At 31.2% G+C, this 25,229-nt stretch overlaps 1 protein-coding gene across 1 annotated transcript in view; it reads right to left on the reverse strand.

Annotated features, from left to right (window-relative positions):
- Positions 1 to 24,266, reverse strand: part of LOC129912084 (adhesion G protein-coupled receptor L4-like) — a 54,872-nt gene extending 30,606 nt beyond the window's left edge. Inside the window, exons 1-3 of the mRNA XM_055990194.1 lie at positions 23,952 to 24,266; positions 18,337 to 18,506; positions 12,705 to 12,810 (exon numbers count right to left, since the gene is read on the reverse strand). Coding sequence (XP_055846169.1) covers positions 12,705 to 12,810; positions 18,337 to 18,506 — 276 coding nt within the window. The 5' untranslated portion in view covers positions 23,952 to 24,266. The remainder of the gene's footprint in view (positions 1 to 12,704; positions 12,811 to 18,336; positions 18,507 to 23,951) is intronic.
- Positions 24,267 to 25,229: the final 963 nt, after the last annotated feature.

Consider the following 25,229-nt stretch of genomic DNA (forward strand, 5'->3'; position numbering starts at 1 on the left):
TTTATAATTTAAAATAAGTATAAATTTAGCCCATTCACATTAACTGGCAAACTTACGTTATTTAACCCCCCAAAAACCGTATAAAGCACAAAATTAGAGTTGTCAGACCTTTGAAATCGACATTAACACGCGTATGGCTGCAAAACTGCGTACTTATATTTTGGTTATACCTCTACTCCCAAAATTTTCTCGGCCTACTAGCAAAAAAACAGCTTTTTTCTTACTTTTGACTAGTACATGGAGAGTTTCGGAGTTAGATTACTTCTACAATACGATGGTGACAATAACGATTGTGGGCTCATTTTATAGGTAATTATAAGTACTACAATTCATTCTTGAAGAATTATCCAAACAAATCAAAAGTTCGTCAGATATATGAAAAAATGTCATTTTGTCCCAACCTTGCGATACAAACCCGCACTTTGACCAACTATAAAATTTTATTTAATCAACTCACGGAATTGTTTTGTATATCATTTCTTAGATAATTTTATTATTAATAAGTCTTACATTTGTCATTTTTTGTTAAAATGAATAACAATGGAGCTATTCAATAAAAACGATACCAATCTCTTTTCCAAGATGGCGGCTGTTCCCAACCTCCAATTATGCCAACAAATCGACTTTTATGATAAGGACAACCACCCGAACACATTCCATGAAAAAAATTTTGTCCCGCGAAAAATGCGATTTCATGCCCATATTTTGACTAATTTCCCTGAGCTAAGTGTAAATAATTAAGGAAAAAAAGTTAATAGATAAGTGAAAGTGAAAAATGCCCAATTTAGGTGGAGGGAGAAAGCTCCACAATTACTGGAGTGAAGGGGATTTCACTCCAGTGAAACTGGAAAATAACAGAATTGGAGCACTCTGCAATGAATGCTCCAACATTCTAAAAAAACACCACAAAATCCAGGCTCCAGGCCCACAGGTATATTGAATAAAAAAAAAAATTATATAGGTATCCATATAGATTATAGCTCAGGGCAATTAGTCAAAATATGGGCATGAAATCGCATTTTTCGCGGGACAAAATTTTTTTCATGGAATGTGTTCGGGTGGTTGTCCTTATCATAAAAGTCAATTTGTTGGGAAAATTGGAGGTTGGGAACAGCCGCCATCTTGGAAAAGAGATTGGTAGCGTTTTTATTGAATAGCTCCATTGTTATTCATTTTAACAGAAAATGACAAAGGTAGGACTTATTAACAATAAAATTATCTAAACAATGATATACAAAACAATTCCGTGAGTTGATTAAATAAAATTTTATAGTTGGTCAAAGTGCGGGTTTGTATCGCAAGGTTGGGACAAAATGACATTTTTTCATATATCTGACGAACTTTTGATTTGTTTGGATAATTCTTCAAGAATGAATTATAGTACTTATAATTACCTATAAAATGAGCCCACAATCGTTATTGTCACCATCGTATTGTAGAAGTAATCTAACTCCGAAACTCTCCATGTACTAGTCAAAAGTGAGAAAAAAGCTAGTTTTTTGCTAGTAGGCCGAGAAAATTTTGGGAGTAGAGGTATAACCAAAATATAAGTACGCAGTTTTGCTGCCATACTCGTGTTAATGTCGATTTCAAAGGTCTGACAACTCTAATTTTGGGCTTTATACGGGTTTTGGGGGGTTAAATAACGTAAGTTTTCCAGTTAACGTGAATGGGCTAAATTTATACTATTTGAAATTATATATATATATATTTTTTACGATTTCTGTCAAAAGTAGACGTCCTATCGAAAAAAGTTAAATGCAAAAGTTGTAGATAGTATAAGTGTCTACAATTTTTACTAAAACCATTTTCTTATATAACACTGGCCAACAATTTTCAACTGTTTAAAATTTTTCAGAAAGATTTATATCAAATTTTATAGATTTGGATTCAGTAAGCTCAAAAATAATATTGGTTTCTTTCTAGATTTTATTTTAAATGTTTTTGGATTTTTGACGAATTTAATTTGAAAAAATAGCCTATTTTTCAAACACAAAAGTTACAGAAAAAAGTTTTGATTTTTGAAAAGTTTGGAATGCAGTTATTTAGAAGAGCGGTTAATAAATCAACCCGTTATTTAGATCAAAACTTTTTATTTAAGATTGTATGGGAAAACTATATACTTTTGTTTTAGAAAATATTGAGAAAAATTGAAAAAAAAAAAAAACAAAAAAACTATTTTTAAGATCGATTTTTCCGTAAATGACAGTAATATTGGCGAGAGATATTTTTCCATAGAAACCAAATTATACTTTTCTTATGGCCTTTAACTTTCTTAATTTGAATCTAGCATTAGAATAGCTCTAAGGTGCAAAGTTTTAGAACGTCCAAAACACTATTTTTGTGATGTTTTGGTTTCTATAAAAAAAACTTATTGACTAGTGACATCCAACAGGGCAGACAAAATCGAATGACTTGTTGCTTGTTTTGTTTCATTGTCAAAAAGTTTTTTTTTATAGAAATCAAAGCATATTTTTCTAATGGTTTTTATTGCGCTGAGCTCGAATCTGTAGTCAATAAAATTCTATCACATCACGTTTTTGAGATATTACCATGCCAAAACATAACAAAAATAGTGTTTTGGACTATGTTTCTCAACATCGAATTTTTATTATTTTTAGATCCTTCAACAAGCATTCAATTCCAACGAAGGCATTGAAATAGCCGAGGATTGCCTTACTGCAGCTATAGTCACATCAACTTGTTTACTATCGCTGCCAACAACTATACCCTCAACAACAACTTCATCAACATTAACACCAATGAATACAAAATGTACAACATCATGGTCATCCTCATCATCATTCCACCCTATTTTTACCCCGTCAGCGTCGTCCTCGTCATCTTCATCATCAAGAACCATTGCAATCTCGCCATCGCCGTCCACATCAGCTTCGACACTCAAAAAGCTTCCTAGCTCCAGGAAGCAGCAGCGTTACCACTTGCAGAAAAAAAGTCGAAGTAGATTTGAAGAAAAAATGGAAGTAGATTGAGAAAAATCGAAGTAGAATTCAAAATATCATTTTTTAATAAAAATCCATCTTAAAAAAAAATTATTTTTCTTAAATTTATTTAAGTTAAATAATTTAATTAGTAAAAACAACAAAAACCAAAAAATTGAATTCCTTCAAACTCTATATTTTCGGTATAAATATTATTTCAATACATTATTTTATAACAATTTTTAGTCAAATATTTGGTTTTCTGCAAAAAGAAGTAGAATTGGCTTATATTTTGATAATTTGAAGTAGATTGTAACAGAGATTTTAAAATGAAGTAGAATTCGTTATTTTTGTGATGGTGCGAAGTAGGAAGTAGATTTAATTTTTTTTTGAAAAAAAAGAAGTAGATCTACTTCAATTGAAGTAAAGTGGTACCACTGGGAAGCAGTTTACTAGTCCCAATCCTAAACAAAAATTAATTCGAAGCCACCACCATAAATATCACATTTCGTTGACTGCATAGATGAAAAGGATGCTAAAAAAGTTGACATCGCTTTGGCAAAATTTGTTTATGCGTGCAACATACAGTGCGGTTCACATGGTTAGACGCACCAATTTTCGTTTACATAAATTTCATTTTTTTTTGTGTGTGTGCAAGAATAACCAAAAATATTGTGTTTATTAGAATAGTTATTTAGTTCTTAATAGAAAATCAAAAAGAAATAGTGGGTGAGTGGAAGTTAACGGTACTTTTTAGTCCTTCTTGTCTGAGATGTAAGAAAAAGGGCAGCTTTTTTCGGTTCACATGATTAGACGCACACCTTAAATTAGTTAGTTTGGCGAGATCTATTGCGCTGATTTGATTAAATTTGGAAGATTAAGCATCAAGAAGTTATTTTTTAGTGATTTTCATTCAAAATCTGTTAAAAAAAAGTTCTGAGCGCGAGAGAATAAGGGAAAAATGACGCGTTGGATTCCAAAGGCCTTTCCATAAGCCCCATTGCCAAAAAAATAGGATGAAGTGACTATTTCGAAAGAAATTATTTAAAAAACAGTGGCTCCTACGAAAAAAAACTTCAAAGGAGGAACAATAGAAGCTTTAACACCCCAGGAAAAATGAAAATTTATGAAAAAAGCGTCAAAAACAGCTCTATCCCCGAGCAAAATTAAAGAAAAAGCTCGGTTAACGGGAAGAACATCAAATTTTCGGTGAATTTTTTTGAATGCTGAACATCCAAGATTAAAATAAAACTTAAAAATAGTCTTTAAAAAACGCCATTTGAAAAAAGAGCGGTTTGAAACGAAAACTAAATCGAATGTAATATTAAATGGCTCCCGAAACCATTACTCCTCCTTTTCTTGAATGTTGAAGTGTCAAAAACTTTTCCTCCTTGTGAAAATCGTGAAATTTGTGGTAATACCCAGGAGAACAATTCAAATTAAATTCTTTTTCATTAGAAAAAACACATTTCGCCAATTTAAAAAAAACTTCAAAAACTTGTTTCCCACATTATGTGAAGACGTGCGATCTCCATCCGCTGTTTCTTTCAAATTGTGATTTTTAAAAACTATTTTTAAGTTTTATTTTAATCTTGGATGTTCAGCATTCAAAAAAATTCACCGAAAATTTGATGTTCTTCCCGTTAACCGAGCTTTTTCTTTAATTTTGCTCGGGGATAGAGCTGTTTTTGACGCTTTTTTCATAAATTTTCATTTTTCCTGGGGTGTTAAAGCTTCTATTGTTCCTCCTTTGAAGTTTTTTTTCGTAGGAGCCACTGTTTTTTAAATAATTTCTTTCGAAATAGTCACTTCATCCTATTTTTTTGGCAATGGGGCTTATGGAAAGGCCTTTGGAATCCAACGCGTCATTTTTCCCTTATTCTCTCGCGCTCAGAACTTTTTTTTAACAGATTTTGAATGAAAATCACTAAAAAATAACTTCTTGATGCTTAATCTTCCAAATTTAATCAAATCAGCGCAATAGATCTCGCCAAACTAACTAATTTAAGGTGTGCGTCTAATCATGTGAACCGAAAAAAGCTGCCCTTTTTCTTACATCTCAGACAAGAAGGACTAAAAAGTACCGTTAACTTCCACTCACCCACTATTTCTTTTTGATTTTCTATTAAGAACTAAATAACTATTCTAATAAACACAATTTTTTTGGTTATTCTTGCACACACACAAAAAAAAATGAAATTTATGTAAACGAAAATTGGTGCGTCTAACCATGTGAACCGCACTGTACCTTTTGCTGTGGTGGAGTCAGATTGGTTCATAGCACTTTTAAAGCTGTTACGACCATCATAAAAGCCACCATCAAGAAAAATATTGGCTGAAAGGCTTCTTGACACCGTTCATTTGGAAGTGAAGGAAGATTTTATGCAGCTGCAGACTGAAACGGATGGTGTATTGGTGGTAGATGTCTGGACAACAAGTGGGCAAACAATTTTTGTGGAATCCTTCGATTTCACCAACATCAGTGAAACCGGAGAGGAACTGGCAAGGGCATGTGAGAAATCGATCAAAATCTGCAAAGAGAAGTACAACAGCACAATATACGGTGTTATATCAGACAATGCCAGAAATATGTTAAAAATGGGCCGCCTGCTTAAGGATAAAGATTCTGATCTTATTCACGTAACGTGTAACAGCCACACAGCTAATTTGTTGGCAAAAGAAATTGCCAACAAACATCTAAACGAAGAGGTTGTGAAAATTCAAGGTTTTTTTTAAAAACCACTCTAGCCTAGAAAAAAAATAATAGACTACGGAGGCAAAATGTACGCTGGTGCACCTATAGAGACAGTTTTGAAATTTTTTTGCAAAATTTATACCATATAGATTACCTGGCGTAATCTACTCTGCCATCTCTGCAAATAATGTAATAAAGTGGATTGTTATATAAACATTTCTAAAAAGTGAAAAAGAACAAAAAAGTGAACATTTTTAAACTGATTTTATGATAGTTTGTCAAACTGGAAAACTATGTAACAAAAACTATGCAGAAAGCTAAGATTTTGGTTTAAATATATATAAATTATAATTTATACATAATTTTTTTTCTGCGCTGGGAAGGAAAAAAATATTTTCACATTTTTGTATTTTTCATAAAAGTGGCCATTAGCCTTTAGTTTTCAATTTTGATGAATGAAATTATTTTACCATTTTGCATCCAGTATGCTGTTGAGCTCTTGTAGCCCCGGAGCAAGACTGAATTTGGGGGTCTTTTTTAGACAACCCTTTATTCTGGACCCAACTTTTTTTTCAACTTACTTTACTTGGAAAAAATACATTATGAAAACATTTATTTTATTATAGTTTAAATTATAGAGTCGTTTGTGGTAAGTGTGCGCACTTTTGACTTTGAAGATGTATTTCAAACAAAATATAGGATGTACATAAAAAAAGTAAATTGATTATTAGAGATACATGTTTTAACTTCTTAAATTCAATTAAAATATAACTAATGTTTATAAAATTAATTATGTTTTTCTAAGAAAACCAAAATAGGTCATATTGCGCACACTTACCCCTTCGAAGGGGTAAGTGTGCGCAGGTACTTTTGCTTAGTAATCTTAATGAATATTTATTGTTCTTTTTTTCAATTTTTAAAGACAAACGAGGGTGAAATTTTGATGCATTTTGAAGCATTTTATGCAAATATATATATTTTCAGTGAAATGCGCACACTTGCCCCCAAATTTTTGCGTACACTTACCCCAAATGCAGTTTTTTTTATTGTTTTTGATAAAATATTAATAAATAAATACTAAAAACAATAACATTTTAATTGGAACATAAAGTTTAAATAGTAAGCTCAATAAAAAAAATCAATTGCCTTCACTTTAAGTCAAAGAAAGGTCACTGTCAGAGTTTGAAAATTGTGAAAAATTTTAAAGAAAGTTAGCGTTTTTTTCTCGAAACATTAAAAACAACATAAGTATAAATATAACGGACTTCGAAGAAGATCAGATATCTGATTAATTGTGCATCAGCAGAAATTTAAATTTTTACACTGGTTTCGAGAAAATAGCAATGCGCACACTTATCGGCTTGCCACGAATTTTTTTTTTTTTTTTTTTTTTTTTTTTTGACGGGAGGAAATCTTCAAAAGACACTTGGCAGTATTCGACACCAAGTAGTGTGGGACTCTTAACCACTAAAACCACCTCTTTATCAGGACCAATCTTGAGAGATCGACATCAGATTTTTCTTTCTTAACTTTGTAAAATCACTTTGGGGGAAGTTTAAACTTTTAATACTTTCCCATGTTTTTTTAGACCATAAGCTCATGAGGCTTGGTTCTTCTTAATCTCCGAACATGGTTTCTTGTATTCAAGACGGACACCATTTCAGAATTGGTATGACATTGCAGTCTCTGATTATGGGATACAGCGTATTTTTTAACAACTTCTGTAACCGTTTCTATTTGTAAGTCACGATGTAGATCGCTATTTCTTATGTACCAGGGTGCATTAACTATTCCACGAAGGACTTTGTTTTGGAATTTTTGGATGATTTCGGTATTTGTTTTCTTTGTACAGCCCCATAATTGGATACCATAGGTCCAAACAGGCTTTAGTACTTGATTATACAGCATTATTTTGTTTTGGGTTGATAAATCAGAGTTGTTACCAAGTAACCAGTACATTTTTCTATATTTCAAGTTTAGTTCTTCTCTTTTCTTTTCTTTTTGATGTGCTCTTTCCACTTTAGCTTTGCATCCAAAGTCATTCCAAGGTATTTGGCCGTATTGGCGTAAGGTACAGCTTGATTATTAATGAATATTGGAATATTGTTTATCTTTTTATTTGTAAAGTTTATATGTGAAGATTTTGTTTCATTGAGTTTGATACGCCATTTTTCGGTCCAATCTCTGACTGTGTCGACGGCATATTGCAGCTTTACTGCTCCCCTAGAGACACATTTGTCGGGTACCAAAATTGCGGTATCATCTGCAAAAGTAGCCATTATGGTGTGATTCCCAACTGGGATATCCCTTGTGTATAGTAAATACAGGGTAGGACCTAGGACACTTCCTTGTGGTACACCGGCTTCTATTTTCTTCAATTCCGAATATTCTTGATCGTACCTTACTCTAAACAATCGGTCTGAGATGTACGATTTTAATATTTCATAGTACTGTCTGGGAAGATCCCTTTGCAGTTTGTACTCAAGTCCCTCATGCCAAACCTTGTCAAAGGCTTGAGCAACATCTAAGAAAATAGCTGAACAGACTTGTTTTTCTTCTAATGCTTTTTCTATTACATCCGTTATTCTATGAACTTGGTCTATCGTGGAATGTTTATTTCTAAAGCCAAACTGATGATTTGGGATTAACCTTCTTTCTTCTATAATTTTGCTAAGTCTCTTCAGAAGCAGTTTTTCAAAAACTTTTGCCATAATTGGTATAAGCGAAATTGGTCTGTAAGACGTCACTTCTGTAGGTGGCTTACCTTGCTTGGGTATGACAATAACTTCAGCAATTTTCCAATGGTGTGGGACATACCGTTGCTTAAGGCATGCATTTATTATATATTGGAGTTTTATGAAGGCTTTCAAAGGCATTTCTTTCATAACCTGAGCAGTAATAAGATCGTAACCTGGTGATTTTTTATTTGATAGTTGATGTAAACACATACTTTTTACTTCTTTTAATCTTACAATTGGTATTTCACTTTCATCTATCTTATCAACAAGCTGTAAGCTATTTTCAGCCGCGTTTGTTGGGTATGGCTTAAAAACATTCGCAAGATGCTCCGCGAAAAGGTTAGCTTTTTCTTTTGGGTTACCGATCCATTTCCCATCTTGAGATTTCAAGGGAGAGTTTAGTAACTGCGGTCTTTTCAGGCGCTTGGCTGCTTTCCATAGCGAAAAATCGGTTGAAGCATCAGTCGTTAAATTCTTTAGGAATGTACTGAGTGAATCATTTTTGAATTTATAAATTTGTTTTTTAAGATTGTTGCTTATACGGTTAAACGTTGTTTTATCATCTGGAAATCTAGTATTTTGCCATTTTCTTCGAGCTCTTCTTTTCTCTATTATCAACTCTCTTATCTCTAAAGGATATTTAATTTCACTTTGTCTTCCATTAGAAAATGTTGGAGTACTTTCTTCAGCGGCCTGTTGCACATCAGCAATAAATTGTTCCACTTCATGGTCAATTTGCTCGATTGTATCCATGGGAGATCTTAAATTTATAAAACTTAAAAGCCTTTCTCTAAAATCACTCCAGTTTGTTTTCTTATTTACAAGCTTTGGATTACTTTTTTCTATTACTTCCGATTCACTTAGTGATAGAATCACTGGAGTATGATCTGATGATTGCCACGAATGACTCTATGATAGTACAGAATGAAAAATAAACAAATGGTTAGGGATAATCTCACAATTTTAAAGATTACACGCAAAATGCATGATAGGTAAAAATTAAGAAAAATGGTGTCTGATCTGTATGTGAGAGTTTAAATAGAACAACTATTATGTGTTTTTATATTATTTCTTAAGTTTTTTTTTTATGTTTATATTATATATTTATACATTACGTATAATGTTATAAAATGTATTCAATATAAAAAGATCAGATTTACAAAAACAAAAATTATTTCATTACTCTCGAATTTTTGCAAAATGTCAATAACTATGTTAAAAATTATTGTTTTTTAACAAAATTATTACCAAATATGTATAAACAGGATCTGAACCTGTGAGCCAAATTTTAATGAAATCGGTTTACAAGTTCAGATTTTGTTTCATTTTTGTATAAGTGGTTTGGACTTTGGAGTTAAAAAAATACGTTGGAACTTGGAAGTGACGTACCACTACTGCACTGGGTCCAGTCCAAAATTCATTTATTTTTATATTTATTTATTTCATAATTTTGTTATGTATGAAACTATGATCGGAGATCATAAAAACTTTAAAATATGTTTTTAAACTAAGAAGATTTTATCATTTCTCGATCTTTCATAGATTGGTCCTGATTTACCGGTGTTTATATTTGGCAGTCCAAAATTACTATTACTAATACTAAAAATATTACCTATTTTTGAAATTTCCGCAGGAAAAAAAATCTTTTTTTTTTAATATTTGGATGAGAAAAGGCGAGATTTCTGAGCTTGCCCCAGTTGCTCTAAGGGCTAGGAATGGCACTGGGGCCAAGAGTAGGGTTGCCATACGTCCGGGATTTCCCGGACATCATGTACTCTTTTTTGACCGTGTGGGGGACGTCCGGGATAGTTTCTTTTAATTGTCCGGGATTGTACTCTTTTCAAACCTTAATGTATGTATCTCACTACTTGTATGCTACTCTTAATTCATTGCTTATTCAAAAAATGTATCGTGTTCATTTAAAGCGAGAGTTATTTATTTTGGTTTATTATCTGCTCAATTTTTTTTTATTTTCTGTTCTAAATCAAAACTCAAAAATTTGCGTATGAGCTATTGCTCAGTGAATATTTTTGATCACCAAAAAATTTTGAATCTTTATAAAAGTTAATATTTAGTTTGAAATTACAGTATTTCTGAGGCTCGTAACTGTAATGGCCATATTATTCACTAGTTTAAAAAATACATCTGGATGTAAAGAAATTAAAATGTGAAAAATAAAGCCAAATCCATAATATTCACTACCACACAGAGAAAAAAATAGTCATTTTGAACTATTTTTTAACTGTTTTCATAGTTAAAATCGGAATAACTATTTTGGATTTATTTTTGACAATTGACAATTTTACATCCAGATGTATTTTTTAAACTAGTGAATAATATGGCCGTAAGTTTTGAGCTACAAATTTAAGACTGAAAGAAAACGATTGTAATGATTCTGCAATCTATAGAAATAGTTAACATTCTTTTAGTGAGAAGATTTACTTTTAGAGATCTATTTATTAATTTCGTTAACCCCTATTGTTAAACACTTTGGCGCATAGTTGTAAACGATTAAGTAAAAAGCTTTTTTTATAAAAAAAACTAGGGAAAAAAATCGTTTTTTCCTAGTTTTGTGCTCTTTTCTAGTCCTTGTTTGTCCGGGAAAGTGCGGGATTTTGCATCTGTATTACTAGTTTCGTCAAAATGTATCTGACAACCATAGCCTAGAGTTGTGGGTTCGAGCACCACCTTAAGCAGGGTGCATTCTATTATTTATCCCCAAGCTTCGACTGGACGCCACCCTTGCGGCACGGGCCTTGCCGTGGGAATATGTACATGAAATAATAAATTAATATTATTCTCTATTCATTCACTGAAAATAATAAATTTCGTAAAATTACGAAAATCGTTTCATACACTACATTTCGTTGGCCCAACGAAACTTTCGTTGGCTCAACGAAAATATGTAATTTTTCGTAATATGAAAACCCTCATCAATTAATAAAAACGTTTCATACACTTTTTCTCCCTTTTTAGTGCCAAAAAATCCAATTCAATGAAAAGATTCATCAATTACCGAAAAATTTCATACTCATTTTAAAGAATAAAAATAAGAATTTTTTCCTTACTTTATCAAAGTTTTAATTAAGTAACGAAAAAATTCATTAACTTATGAAATTCAACATTAACTAACGAAAATCTTCATAAGCTTATGAAAATTCTTCATATACGATTACATTGGCTTATGAAAAAATACATCAGTTAACGAAAAAAAATCGTTGCTTTAAAAAAAAAAAAAAACCTAGACTTGGGTGCATTTCTGTTTTATGGATTAAAAATTTAATCTTGCTGGATATAGTTCACATTAGGTTTTTGTTTAAAAATCTATGTAAGTTGAGCTGAATATAAAAAATATTTGCGTATTGACAAGGGTTCTCGCGGATAAGTCAACTGATGAGTCCAAGTGAGCTCCACCGGGTCGAAACGCCAATTTTTTGTTTGGACTGCATTAAATTAATAATTTAACAAGTCCAATAAGTATATACTATAATCTACTAAAAAAAATAATTATTACAACGAAAAGTTTCGTTAGCTAACGAATATTTTTTCGTAATTTAATTAAAATATTCATAAAATTTACGAAAAAATTCGTTAGCTAACGAAAGTTCTTTCATAAATTAATCAAAAAATACATTGACTAACGAAAAATATCACCGTGGTTAATTAAATACGTTAATCGATGAAAAACTTTCGTAAAGTGATGTAAAAATTCATTAATTCTCGATCAAAAATTTTTATGAAAAATTTCATTAAAATACTATAGTTTTCGTTGATTGATGAAGTTCTTCATTAACGTATTAAATCCATTTCATTGAGCCAATTAAATTTTTCATCGACTGAAAATTAATTAAATTTTCGTTGGCTCAACGATTTTTTTCGTTGTATTTACGTAAGGATTTGGTTCAGTGTTGTACCAACAAAAATGTTTCCTATCTTGCTTTACAGGATTTAGTTGAAATTAATTAGGTAAGTATGCCTAATCGCAATATCTTAAATAAGAGTTATATCTAGACTCTCGAAATGTTTTATAAAAGGCATATGTTTGCATGTAAATAGGAGCGAAACGTAGGTAGGTACTACACATTTTACTCGAACCAATTAGTCAAAACTGATTAAAATAAAGTTAGTATTGATTAGAAATTAAACTTGCATTAAAACTGAGTCTCATTTTTTCACCATTGCCTAGATATTGTTCAAAACAAAATTAGGGAAAAAAACCATTCAAAAGTTCGTTTATTAAATTAACCTACAACTTTGTCTGTGTAGGTAATCTTATATATATTTCAAAACATGATGGATAGGCATGCTTTAAATTATGTGCTCACTTACCTGTATGCCCCCAACTCCAATAACGAACAAAAGCTGTGCCATAAATAAAGTAGCCAAAAGGCTAAGGAGGGCCGTTCCAGCAAGTGAACGTAAATCTGAAAATAAACTAAAAATTGGATTTTTTGTCAAAAGAAAATTCATTCTACATTGATACGCTGTGGTAAGATATAAACATAAGTATTATAAAAGTACCTGCACACACGGCTGCCTTGCCTAGAGACCATTAATTTACATTTAGCTTATTTAGATGAGTTTTAAGGGGGTGTAAGTGGACCCGTTGGGAAAAATTTATTGTGTCGGAATAAAATGGGTATATTTAAAAGTAGTTGTTGTCATTTCATTAAAGCAAAAATGCTGGATTTACACAAATTAAAATTAAAGTTTGGCACAGAAGTATTCAAGTTCAGTTCATAATGAACGTGAGCGACTATTTGGGTCTTTGATTTTTTGGATGAAATAATATTTTTATTGTACCTAGAAACGTAAGCTTACTGAAGCTGGAAAGGAAATTAAAAAAAGTAAGGTGCTCAGAAAATTTAATACCTAGGTAGGTTGTATGTGTAAAACGTTTATATGAAAAAAGTTCATGCTGTCGTATCCAAAACCTTAATGTCGTTTTCGATTGGAATCACTCAAGGATTCACTCATTCTGAAATCCAATAAAACAGTTTGAATTGCTTCCACTCAATTCTATTTCTTTTGTGTTTGTGTTTGTTTTTCTGTGAAATTTGAAATGTCAAATATGGCATAAGACTTGAAAAATAATTAATATGTGAAGAAAATAGTACCTAATATTCAACAAATTAATCGGGAATTCGTTTTGCAAAATATTTTAAAAGCTTAATTTATTTGTTTGAAAATAAATAAACAAATTAATTTCAGAAAACGAAATAAATTTGATTGAAAAATAATAATAAACAATGATTGAGTGTATCTTTGACATGTGAGTATTCATGTATTAGTGCTTCTTGATTTGATTCTGATTTGAAATCAAGAAGAGAATTTCTCTTCTGAGAAGCGTTCTGGCTGTCATTTTCATGCCAATAAAACGGTTTCAGAAGTCTTCTGAATGATTCCGGACGCTTCCGGAGAGCCAATCGAAAACGACATAAGACAAAGTGCTCGGCTCGCTTAAAGCAAGAATGTCAGGATTTAGATTTTTAACTTTTCAAAGTTCAGTTCATATTGTGCGACAAAAATTGCCTCTTTAATTTTGTTTGATGAGAAATTTTTATTGTTGTATGCTTTTTGATGTTGTGAAATAAAAAACAAACTGGTTATGCTCAGAAATGTGAAATGCAGTTTTCAAGTGAAAACGAGTATGTTCAAAACTAAGAATAAGCATGACAGTGTGTAAAAAGCATAAAACTGAGTTTGAACTCAACAAGGCGAGCAAGCATACAAACGGAAATTTGTTACGACCAGAGTTTAAATTATAAACAAAGAAAACTCTTCAGCACCAAAGGTCAATTAAGGTCGCGACTCGCGAGACGTGAGATGAATGTAAAAAACCCAATTTCTTTGACAACTAAAAAAGGTTAAGCTTGGCGTTCTAGAATAATCATCACGCATTAAATGCATGACTGATTCGGTAGGGTGACGTGAAATAACGCCCTACGAAATAAGGCCGCATCGGCCCTTATTTCCATTTGTAATGGAAATTAGGCCCTGACAATGCTTGAGGCCTTATTTCCATTTCAACAACGAAATTAGGCCCGTCGGGCCTTATTTCCTTTTTTCTACTCGGAAATAGAAAACAAGAACATCTGAACTTCCAAACTTCATTCTTAAAAAAAAATTTAAATGTTATTTGAAGTTCAGAGCGTATAAACGTCAGATGAATAAGCGGGGATGCAGCCCCTTACAACGCCTTTCCCCCTTTCAAGGGCATATTATAGGATTTGGGGTGGAGGGAAGGTTGAGTGAATTCAATATTTCTTTTAGTTTCTTAGAAACTTTAAAATTTTGAAGAAAATATGCTCACACCCAACCTAACACCCACCTTGAATCGGTGCAGGGAACTAACTTAAAAATTTCATCTGTTGTGCGTAATAATTCTACTTTTCCGTTATATTCCATAATTTATGGTGGGAAATAAGTTTATCCAAATGTGTGTCAAAATATTTCTCCCTTCAACTTGAAGAACAAAAATACATTTAAGAAATTCAAAATAAATAAAATTGAGTTATATACTTACTCGTAGTAACATAAGTAGATTCAATTTAATTCCAATGTTCCCGCGAATTTTTAATTTTCACACCTCAAAATTGATCCTCACGTGGGCAAAAAATTTTTCCGCTTCGCATTAAAATTCGGGTTAGAAAAATTTTTTTCCGCTTCGCATTTGAACATTGGAATTAAATTGAATCTACTTATATGTTATATGTTACTATGAGTAAGTATATAGCTCAATTTTATTTATTTTGAATTTCTTAAATGTATTCTTGATTTTACTTATTTCTTAAAAGTTTGTACTAGAAAAAAAAGAGTGCAAAAACTTTGTGAAGATACGCGATTTCTCATTTTAATTTTTCAGTGCAGACTTTTGTAAAAAAAAAATATGCCAAAGACACCTCATCCAATAAGATACAGTATTAAAAAGAAAAATTATTTTCCACCTCCCACTTCACCCAAAAGTGAAAAAAAATTGTTGTTGTCACATTCAGCGAGAACTAACTTCCCAAAAAAAGTGAAATTATTTCCTACTCTAAGTGAAGTAATGTCCCATAAGAAAGCCACATCCCCCTTCCATATTCTTCTCACTTCTTATTGCTTAGGTACTATGAACAGGAACACGAAGCAAGATTTCGCTTCCTCCAGAAATGCGGCCTTATTTCTATCTCGAATGGGGTCTTATTTCTATATTGCAACTGAAATAAGGCCCGTCGGGCGTTATTTCGGTTTTTCCATGGAAATAAAGCCGCATTTTAAATGGGGCCTTATTTCGTAGGGCGTTATTTCACGTCACCTTCGGTAGTTTCGTGAAGTTTTTTTTTATGAAATTTGTATTTAAATTAAAATCATAACTTTAACAAAATATAAAAACGTAGGTAAGTTATTAGTAGAGTAACTAAAGCAAATTATTAGGGAACCCGGCCGAACAGCTCTGATTTTGACGATTTTTTTTTTCAAACGTAGGTAATTGAAAATACTTTAAAGTCTATAGATTAAAAATTGCCGGTGTTGCCGTATTGTTTTTTAAAATTAAAATTAATTTTTTTTTAACAAAACCATTTTTTTTTCTTAAATTTCATAAAACAAATGATATCAAAAGATTCTCTAGGTAATTTAAGGAAAATATATAGAATGCAGTAAGGGACAATCTTCCATCGTTTAAGCGATAAATGCAATTTTCTAACATTCTGACCTCAAACACAAAAAAAATATTTTGAACACAACGGCAACACCTACAATATTTTAAAATGAATTTTTAAAAAGCCAGAAGCTCATTCTTTTCTCTTAAATTTAAATCCACTAAATTTAGTCAAAACTTTTTGAAAAAATGGTCCTCAAACTCAGAATTAAAAAAAAAAATGTTATTAGAAAAATTTAAAATTACTTTTTTCCAAACTTTTTCTAATAAAATATGAATTTATTTAAAAAAAATTTTTGGCCATAAATATTATCAGTTGAATTTTGAAGCAAAAAAGGTAAAATATATCACACAAATATGAAAAATTACTTCAATTTCAATACTTTTTTTTTATTAAAACTGAATTTTTGCATTGAAATAATTAATTTTCTCAAAGACTGTGGTAAATAGGAACTTTAAATTTTTGCTATTTAACTTTCAACAGTAAGGGTTATTAAATGATTAAAAAATAATTTTATGTTTAGATGTTGAACTTTAAAAAAAAAATAAGTTACATTTTCTTTCAAAACTTTTATTAAAAAAGTTCTTCGAAAATGAAATACTTTTTAGTTTTTTTCATAAACCGTAATAGATATTGGAATTTCCTTTTATAATTTGAAATCATAATAAATGCGGCCAAAAAAAATAAAAAAATAAATGCATTTTATATTACGACCAAATTTAAAAAACGACGTGTTAAAATTTTTTCAATAATTTTTTTTTTTTTTCAAAAATCTGAGTTCAATTACCATTCTTTCAAAAGCCGTTCATTCAATTAACTTAATTTTAATTTTACATATATGACTAAGCTTCTAGCTTTTAAAAAATGTATATTTGAATATTGTAGGTGTCGCCGTTGTGTTCAAATATTTTTTTTTGTGTTTGAAGTCAATTAATAAGAAAATTGCATCTATCGCTTGAACTATGGAAGATTGTCTCTCACTCCCATATATTTTGTTTTCCTTGAATTTCCTAGACAATATTTTGGCATCAATTAATTTTTGAAATTTAAGAAAAATTTTGGAAAAAAAAATTTTTTTGTTCACAAAAATCTTCAATAAAATTTAAAAAATCAAAACGGCAACACCGGCAATTTTTAATCTATAGACTTTAAAGTATTTTTAATTACCGACGTTTGAAAAAAAAAAATCATCAACATCTAAGCTGTTCGGCCGGGTTCCCTAATATTGCCAATTTTTGAGCTTTAGTTACTCCACTATATTAAAAAAAATTAGTTTTATTTAAAACTCCTTACCCCATGATTTTTTATGTTAAATAAAAAGACACGTGTTTCAGGAATTTTCAATTTTTTAAGTAAAAGTCGGAAAATTTTGGGTTTTTCGGTTTGAATCATATTTGACACATTGAGCAGAAAACGAAAAAAAAAAATTTAATTAAATTAGTTATACGTAAAAACTACGCGCTGGAACTGTATGAGTCTCAATAAAATAGATTAAAAGGCCTTTTAATCTTTTTTAAATTAAATTTATACCATTCCGCACGTAAACGTAAGAAAAAACGGGTGTTTTTTCTTGTTGCATGATGGCTCATATATGGGCCAACAGGAGAGCAACATTTCTGCACGGTGGCTCATATATGATCCATTCACTTAATGCCACTTTCAAATGACTAAAACTTGATAAATGTAAAAAAAAATGTATTAGCAATAGTAATCACATTATATCCTTTATTGGCATATTTTTTTTTAAAATTCTTACTCTTTGTTTTATATTTTTATTCAATTTTCAATTTTTCAAATATGCTCCGTCCTGCCTATCACCAGTTTGGCCACTTTAGCGGATAATTATGCTCGCTCAAACATTATAGATGGCGTTTTATAATGATATTTAGGGGCCTTATATTACTTAATTCGAAAAGTATAAACAAAACTAGATTTTTTTTTTTCAAACTTTAAAGTATTAATACTTTTTATGGTTTGGCTCATATATGAGCCACTGTGCGGTAAAGGGTTAACTTCAATTTAATTTTTAAAATATAATTGACAAAACGATAATCGTTTCACAGTCTGAAAATCTTCAAAAAAAGCGGTTTATATAAATAAACGTTTTCATCAGTCATTCCTTTATTTAGATAGTCGGGGGTTGTACAGGATACACTGGCATTTCCACTATCATGATTTTCATGCAATTGGCAAATTAAGAAACGCACTCAAAAATAGTCAAGATATAAATGTTAAATCTTCTTAGCTAAGCAACAGCGCAAATAATTAAGCACTTTGTAAATATTTTTGTTTGTTTTCTTCCGTAATAACTGACTCACCTGTATGTGATAAATGCAAAAGCTAGTCCAACCAAACTAATAGAACTTCCAAGAACAACTCCAAGAGCTATTACACTTCCTTGCGAGCCCCATTGATTACTGAAAGTCAAACTAGAAGAATTTACTGGAGGAATAAAAGTGTGCAGGTGATGTGAATAGAAAGTTTCCATCTGAAAAAAAAAAAAAAATAAATAAATCAAAAAAAGTTAGAAAATTTATGTCGTTTTCGATTGGCAGTCCGAATATGGCAGAGAAAACGCTTCTCAGAAAAGAAATTCTCTTGATTTCAAAACGGACTATTTATGTCGTTTTCGATTGGTTTCATTCAAGAATTCACTCATTCTGAAATCGAATGAAACAGGCTAAATAGCTTCCACTCAGCTCTGTTTTTTTTTGTGTTTGTGTGAACTATCAAAAGTCAAATATCTGATTTTTGTTTTCAAAAATCCTAAAAATTCGATATTATATTATTTGCTTTCTGGCAAGCGAAAGACATGACATTAGAGTTAAAAAATTATAAGCTAATGCTCGAAGAAAATGGTAATGTTCAACAGATTGGTGGGAAAGTTGTTGTGCAAAACATTATAAGTAAGTATATAATGCGTTTATTAGCTTGAAAAGAAAATGAGTTAAAAAAAATCTTTTTTCAGCGCATGAATTCTTTTCGGCACCTTTTGAAGAGGTAGCAAATTGCCCAAGAAATTAACTAAGAAGCAGCAGAAGTTCAGCAGAACAAAAATATTTCAGGTAAAATAATATGTATTGTACTCATTAACCATACTAATATAACGTCTTTTATACAGAAATTTTTAAGTGGTCCGACTCACAAACTGAACTATTTTAGAGTTATATGAAGAGAAGAGTAAGTTGGTTGGATCAATGGAATAACACCGAAATAAAAAAAGATAGCCCCTTTCCTAAATAATGCACAAAATTATAGGGAATGATGATTCCATTTATCCAGAAGTGTTTATCGGCCCCAATCGAATGGTCAAGAAAAACTATTCGTTCATGAGCCTTCCTTCAACTTCAAGACAAGCTTCGCCCCCACTCTCACAAAACTCTCCAAGTGATGTTCCCGAGAATCGCTCTGCAAATGTCAAGATTCAAAATGAAGATGAAATTCCGGAGTTTCTGCCGACAGAAGAAAAAAAAGTGTTTTAATGAGAGAATGGTGCTGAAGCTGATGCTTCTTCAGGATAAAGAACGTCGTTCTCTCCGCAAGGAATGGAATAAAGAAAAACGGCACAGAGAGTGGATGAAATTGTTGTCAAAATACTTCTAATCTTCGAATTGTTATGTTTATCGTTGTTTAGGCTTGTTAGTTTTTTTCCGTAAGTTTTAGTCTTTGTTTAATTCCATTTATTTTGAATAATGTGTAAGCTGTTTTGTTGATTTTGGTTAATAAAGTATTTTTTATTAACAAGTGAAGTGCTTTCAAAAAATAAAACATAGTTAAAAACTATCTGAAATTTGGTTTCTTTTATTCTCTCCCATTCGCTGCAAGCTGGAATTAGATTGCTGGGTAACAATCTCAGTATCATCACCATCCACTGGAGTTTCTGGACTTTGAACACTCCATTAGTCTCCCCCATCGATGCAAAATCACTATCACTTAAATAATTAAACTTCAAAATAAAAATATTTTTATTTGATTATTCACCAATACAGACATAAAATTTCAGAATTTAGTGGAAGCGATTCAAACTGTTTTATTGGATTTCAGAATGAGTGAATTTGTACCGTGTTTTGAACGATTGTATTGTATGTATACTAAAAAGCTAAAACTTCTTCGAAACAAGAACTTAAGAGCTATGTGCCCAGAAACAAAGAAATGTATATTTCACTTTTAGAAGAGTTTAAAAACCTCTCTTAATTTATTACATATTTTCTTAGGTGTATGGAAAGTTGTTTCAAGCAACATCCTAAATGTTTTTGGTAATTTGTCAATATAAAAAGAAATCAGATTGCTATTCAGTATCATTGACCTACTATATATGGACTGCTAGTCATTTGACTTTTCCATACAAAAAATTGATAAAAAAAATGATTCCAGGTCTTTCTAGCTCTACTAGCGGTATAAACTTAGACGGCGAAAAGAGGAAAGTTTTAATGAATGACATTTGTTGTCAAAAGGTAGTGCTTTCTCTGTTTTTCTATATTTGTTCCTTTCGCACTTCGCACAACATAAACAGAACAAACTGCAAACATTGCGGTGTGCCTTTTTTTGTGTTTTTAATTGAAATATATTTCGTTTTAGTGGTTAAGTGCTTAAAATATCTAAATATTTGAAGAAAAAATAATAAAAAAAGTGTTTGGAAAAAATTGTTTTGATATTTTTCGTTTGTTTCTTTATTTTTTTTTTTTTGTAATAATCCAGTCAAATAAGGATTTAACCTCGGAATGAATGTTAGTAGAAATTTTTTTTGCTCAATATCTTCCTTTTGCCATTCTATAACATAACTCAAAAGTCTAGAAAAATCTCATGTCCGCTTGTCGCGATTTCAAGGTCAAATCACGAAATGGAGATTTTCAAAATTAGCAAAAATAGGCTATGGTATCGTCAGATTGTCAGATTGTCTTGATTTTAGATTTTTTGGAATCAGCATTAAAAAATACCTTGAAATCATGTATCATATGTGTATATAATACTATAGCCTATTTTTGCTAATTTTGAAAATCTCCATTTCGCGATTTGACCTTGAAATCGCGACAAGCGGACATGAGATTTTTCTAGACTTTTGAGATATGTTATAGAATGGTAAAAGGAAGATATTGAGCAAAAACAATTTCTACTAACATTCATTCCGAGATTTACCCCTTTTTTCTCCTTATTTTACTGTATCATAGAGATTTTTAAGCGCGAATATCAAGTGCCAAAAATGTTGCACTTATTCTCCGCCTTTGTCTAAGGCGTTAGTATCGGGAAGAAACAAGTGGAACCAACCTGAGAGTGCTTCTAGCAGTCCATATAATATTAAGTCAATGTTCAGTATCTTAAAAAGTACTTTAGATATTTGAGATGAAAATGTTCTTCACTTCTTGAGAACATGTCCAATATTGAAATATTGGGACCAGACGGTATTCCTGCAGCAGTTCTGAAAAATTGTAGCTCAATTTTACTTCTTTCACTTAAACTTATTTTTGAATTATATCTTAAGTTAGGAAAATTTCCTAGCATTTGGAAACAAGCATTTATCACCCTTGTTTTTAAAAAGAGATAAAGCCAATTTCAAGGGGCACGGTAGTACCCTACCCAGCCAAGTTTTCTAGCAATTTTGGCACTACACCGTTATTTACAGGATCCAACTCAGGCCATTTTCGGACTATCTCTCAGCTATAACTTCTATAACAATGGACACAGAAATTTCATATTTGTAACATTTGTTGATCTACTCTTAAGTACCTGAGATATATGGCTTCAAAGATTTCAAAAACTTGAAATTGAAATTTTTCACAAATGAAAAAACCGAAAATTTGAAATTGTTCACTCATAAACAATGAAAATTTAATTGATACAAATTTCAAATCCAACATTAGAACTTGGTACACTTTTATATCTTAATGCTTTTTGTGCCAGTATAATTTAAACATAGGAGAACTTGGCTCTTTTTTAACAGTTACACTGAGGGAAAAAACAACTTAAAATCAACGAAAACCAAGTTGATTCAACTATTTTAAAATCAAAGTAGAATATTGTTAGTTTAAAGTGGTTTGCCATTATAAAACATCTTTAAATCAAAGTTGTTTCAACTTTGAAAAAAAACATCAATTTATTAAAAAAAAAAGAAAAAAATTGGCAGCCACCAGGGATCGAACCTACAACTCTTGGGTCACTAGGTGAATGCTTTACCAACGTGCTATCTCAGTGAAATAAGGGTGATTAAATGCAAGAAAAGCTGAAGTCGCACAGAAATAAAAAAAATTAACGTTGTTTCAATTTTAATTTGAAGATGTTTCATGTTTGTTTTTTCAACATTAAATCAACGTTGAACATATTATATTTGACGTTGCGTGTTTTTCCTCAGTATAATGTTTTTGTTGTGATATTTAATTACAAACTTTTGGTTTTCCTTCGTGAATTGGATTTTTCATACCTATCTTGAAAATAGATCTTATCAAGTAAAATTTCTTCGTTGCCAAATCAGACGATCCTCAAGAAAGTCATTTAGGACCTCTTCTTTTTTTTTGAAAGTCTTTTATGTATCAGTATTCATCACAGTAAAATTCTTATTTTTTGCAACTGATATGTAACATTATAAAAGTATTGAATCAATGATCGGAGGCAAGAGGACATAAATCAGTTTGTTATATGGTTAGTTCTAAATCCAATAAAATGTCAGACAAAGACTATTTAAAAAAAAATCGTGCTCCTAGTTTGTATAAATATAAAATATGCTACAGCATTTTTCATCGTGTTCAGAGCCTTAAGGACCTAGAAATTTATTTTAGTTATAATCTTGATTTTACAAACCATATTAATATGGTCGCGAACAAGGCCTTCTCAAATGTGTATACAACTGTTCATACCCAAATTATTGTGGAAAAACATTATCTTATACGAAATTGACGGAACCATTATTTTGAAGTGTAAAGTAAACATGAATAATCCCTTTATTGATAGACCTTAGAAGGAAGTTCATGCAAACAAAAGATTTGGGGTTTTTCCATTAATTAATCATACTTGATTTCACGGTCTTATTCCAGGCAACAAATTTATTTTATTCTTTGATTTACTTTTTTTTTAATGGACGCATTCTGTTTCATTTTAATTTTTTTTTTATTTAATGACATGCACAAAATAACAAATTTATTTTAATTCTCTGTTTTAAATCTTCTTTTCTTTTTAAGCAAACATCTCGCACTTATACAATAATTTTGTTTTGCAACACTTGGTTTATTATTAGCCTGCTAATCTACATAATATAAAAGAATACATTTTATGTAAATTTTAAATCTTACTCAAAAGCCAAAGTAGGTACAAAAACAAATGTTATACAAAACAAGCAACTAACACTAAGATCAAAGAAATATCCTTTCCCTTTTGTATCCTATAAATAATGTATTTATCGTGTAAATTATGTATTTTATCCTGTATAAATTCAAATTTCCTTCAAATCAATTCAACTCCGCACAAGACTTTATGAGTAAACCAAAGACTACAAGAAAACTCTATCCGTGAACCGTGAAGCCTTGTTGTGCAACACCAAAACGAAATTCCTTCTAATAGTTTGGAAAGTTAAAACCCATCGTGTCAGGCAATCTGGATTGGAACCAAAAGTAATGTTCTAAAAAAAGAAACTTCACACTTTTTCTATACTTCTTACTTATGTATGCAAAATAATAACACGACCAAAAGGCCAACATTATACTGGTCATTAGTTTAATTTTATTGATTTTGTTTCACGCAAAAAAATTTCCCGGCAAAGTGTTCAGAATTCTTTTGTATTAACTTCTTACTCCCGCACAAATATAATAACAACCACAAAAAAGAATCAACATCCTAACAAAAAATGACGTGATTACAGGTGTCCTTGCTACATGGCGCGAGGTATGAAAATGAACACAATTTAATTGATATAAATATAGCCAACAACACCGCCACCGTGACTAACCTTAGTAAATAATCCAATGATACCTAGGTATATCTTCAGAATTGATGGTGTAGATTTATGAATGTTATTTATTATATTTCTTTTCTTATTCACTCGCTTTTTGAATTAATATCTCGGAAATAAAATTAACCAATTATTACGATTAAGAGTTAAATAATTGCATTACTCAATATTTGTAGTGATAGTAAAAGTAAATATATTCCACATGTCGTTGCGATAATTCAAACATGGCAATGTACGAAATCAACGCGCTTCCGTTCGGATCCATAGACAACGAAGTACTGAGAAAACTTAATAAGCTTTGAGCAAAGAAGAATATCCTTAATCCTTCCCAACTCACGTTTTTTTTTCAATACTTTTTTGAAACAGTGGTGCCGTGCAAAAAGTGTAGGTCATAAACAAAAAATACCAAGACTGGAAAATTTCCTACGTCTTCCCCCCCAAAACCCTTTTGTGTACAGTGTTGTCTGTGAATATATGTGAAAGCCACCACGTTGGTAAATGACGTTAACACGCACACATTTATAGATTCACGACATTCACCACACATCCAACACGAACACAACGATAGATTGACGACATTCACCACACCTCGCAGCTTGTAGGCAAACATCATTAGACCGCTCAGTTTCCAGTCTTGGTATTTTTTGTTTATGGTGTAGGTATACATTCAAGATGCAACAGTTTTCATAATCTCTGACAGAGTTGTCTTCGTTTTTAAGTCTTTGAACTTCGCGGTTATCTGCCTTGGTATTGCGGTGTAAAAATTAAACAACAATACTAATTTTGTCACGAAATGTACAACATTTCAGATTATTGGAATTCCTGGACCCCATATCGAAATAAGTATGACCATGAATATTCCTCTATTCACAAACACAAAATATTTATAAACCAGGCAACAATTTTACAATCTCCGGACCCATATGGCCATATTCATAGTCATATTTTAGAAGCGATCCAACTTAGTCTGGAGGCTAAAGTTATAACCCAGGTTGAAAGCAGCTCTTTTTTTCCATAGAAAAAATGATTGAGAAGTGGATCTTAATTGTTTATGAATAAGATAAACCTCAGTCTATCTTATGGGGACTTTTCACGAGTCGATTTTTGCCGTGCGGTGAAGCTTTTCGACTCGTGTGAACGTAAGTCGCAGGCAACTAAAGGTACATCCCCATAGAAAAATCCTAGTCGACCGACATATCGTGCGGCTAAAATCGACTCGTGAAAAGTGGGCATTATGACGACTTTTCACGAGTCGATTTTTGTCGTGCGGCGAAG

This window comes from Episyrphus balteatus, chromosome 2 (genome assembly GCF_945859705.1).
Source record: "Episyrphus balteatus chromosome 2, idEpiBalt1.1, whole genome shotgun sequence".
NCBI classification, from domain to species: domain Eukaryota; kingdom Metazoa; phylum Arthropoda; class Insecta; order Diptera; family Syrphidae; genus Episyrphus; species Episyrphus balteatus.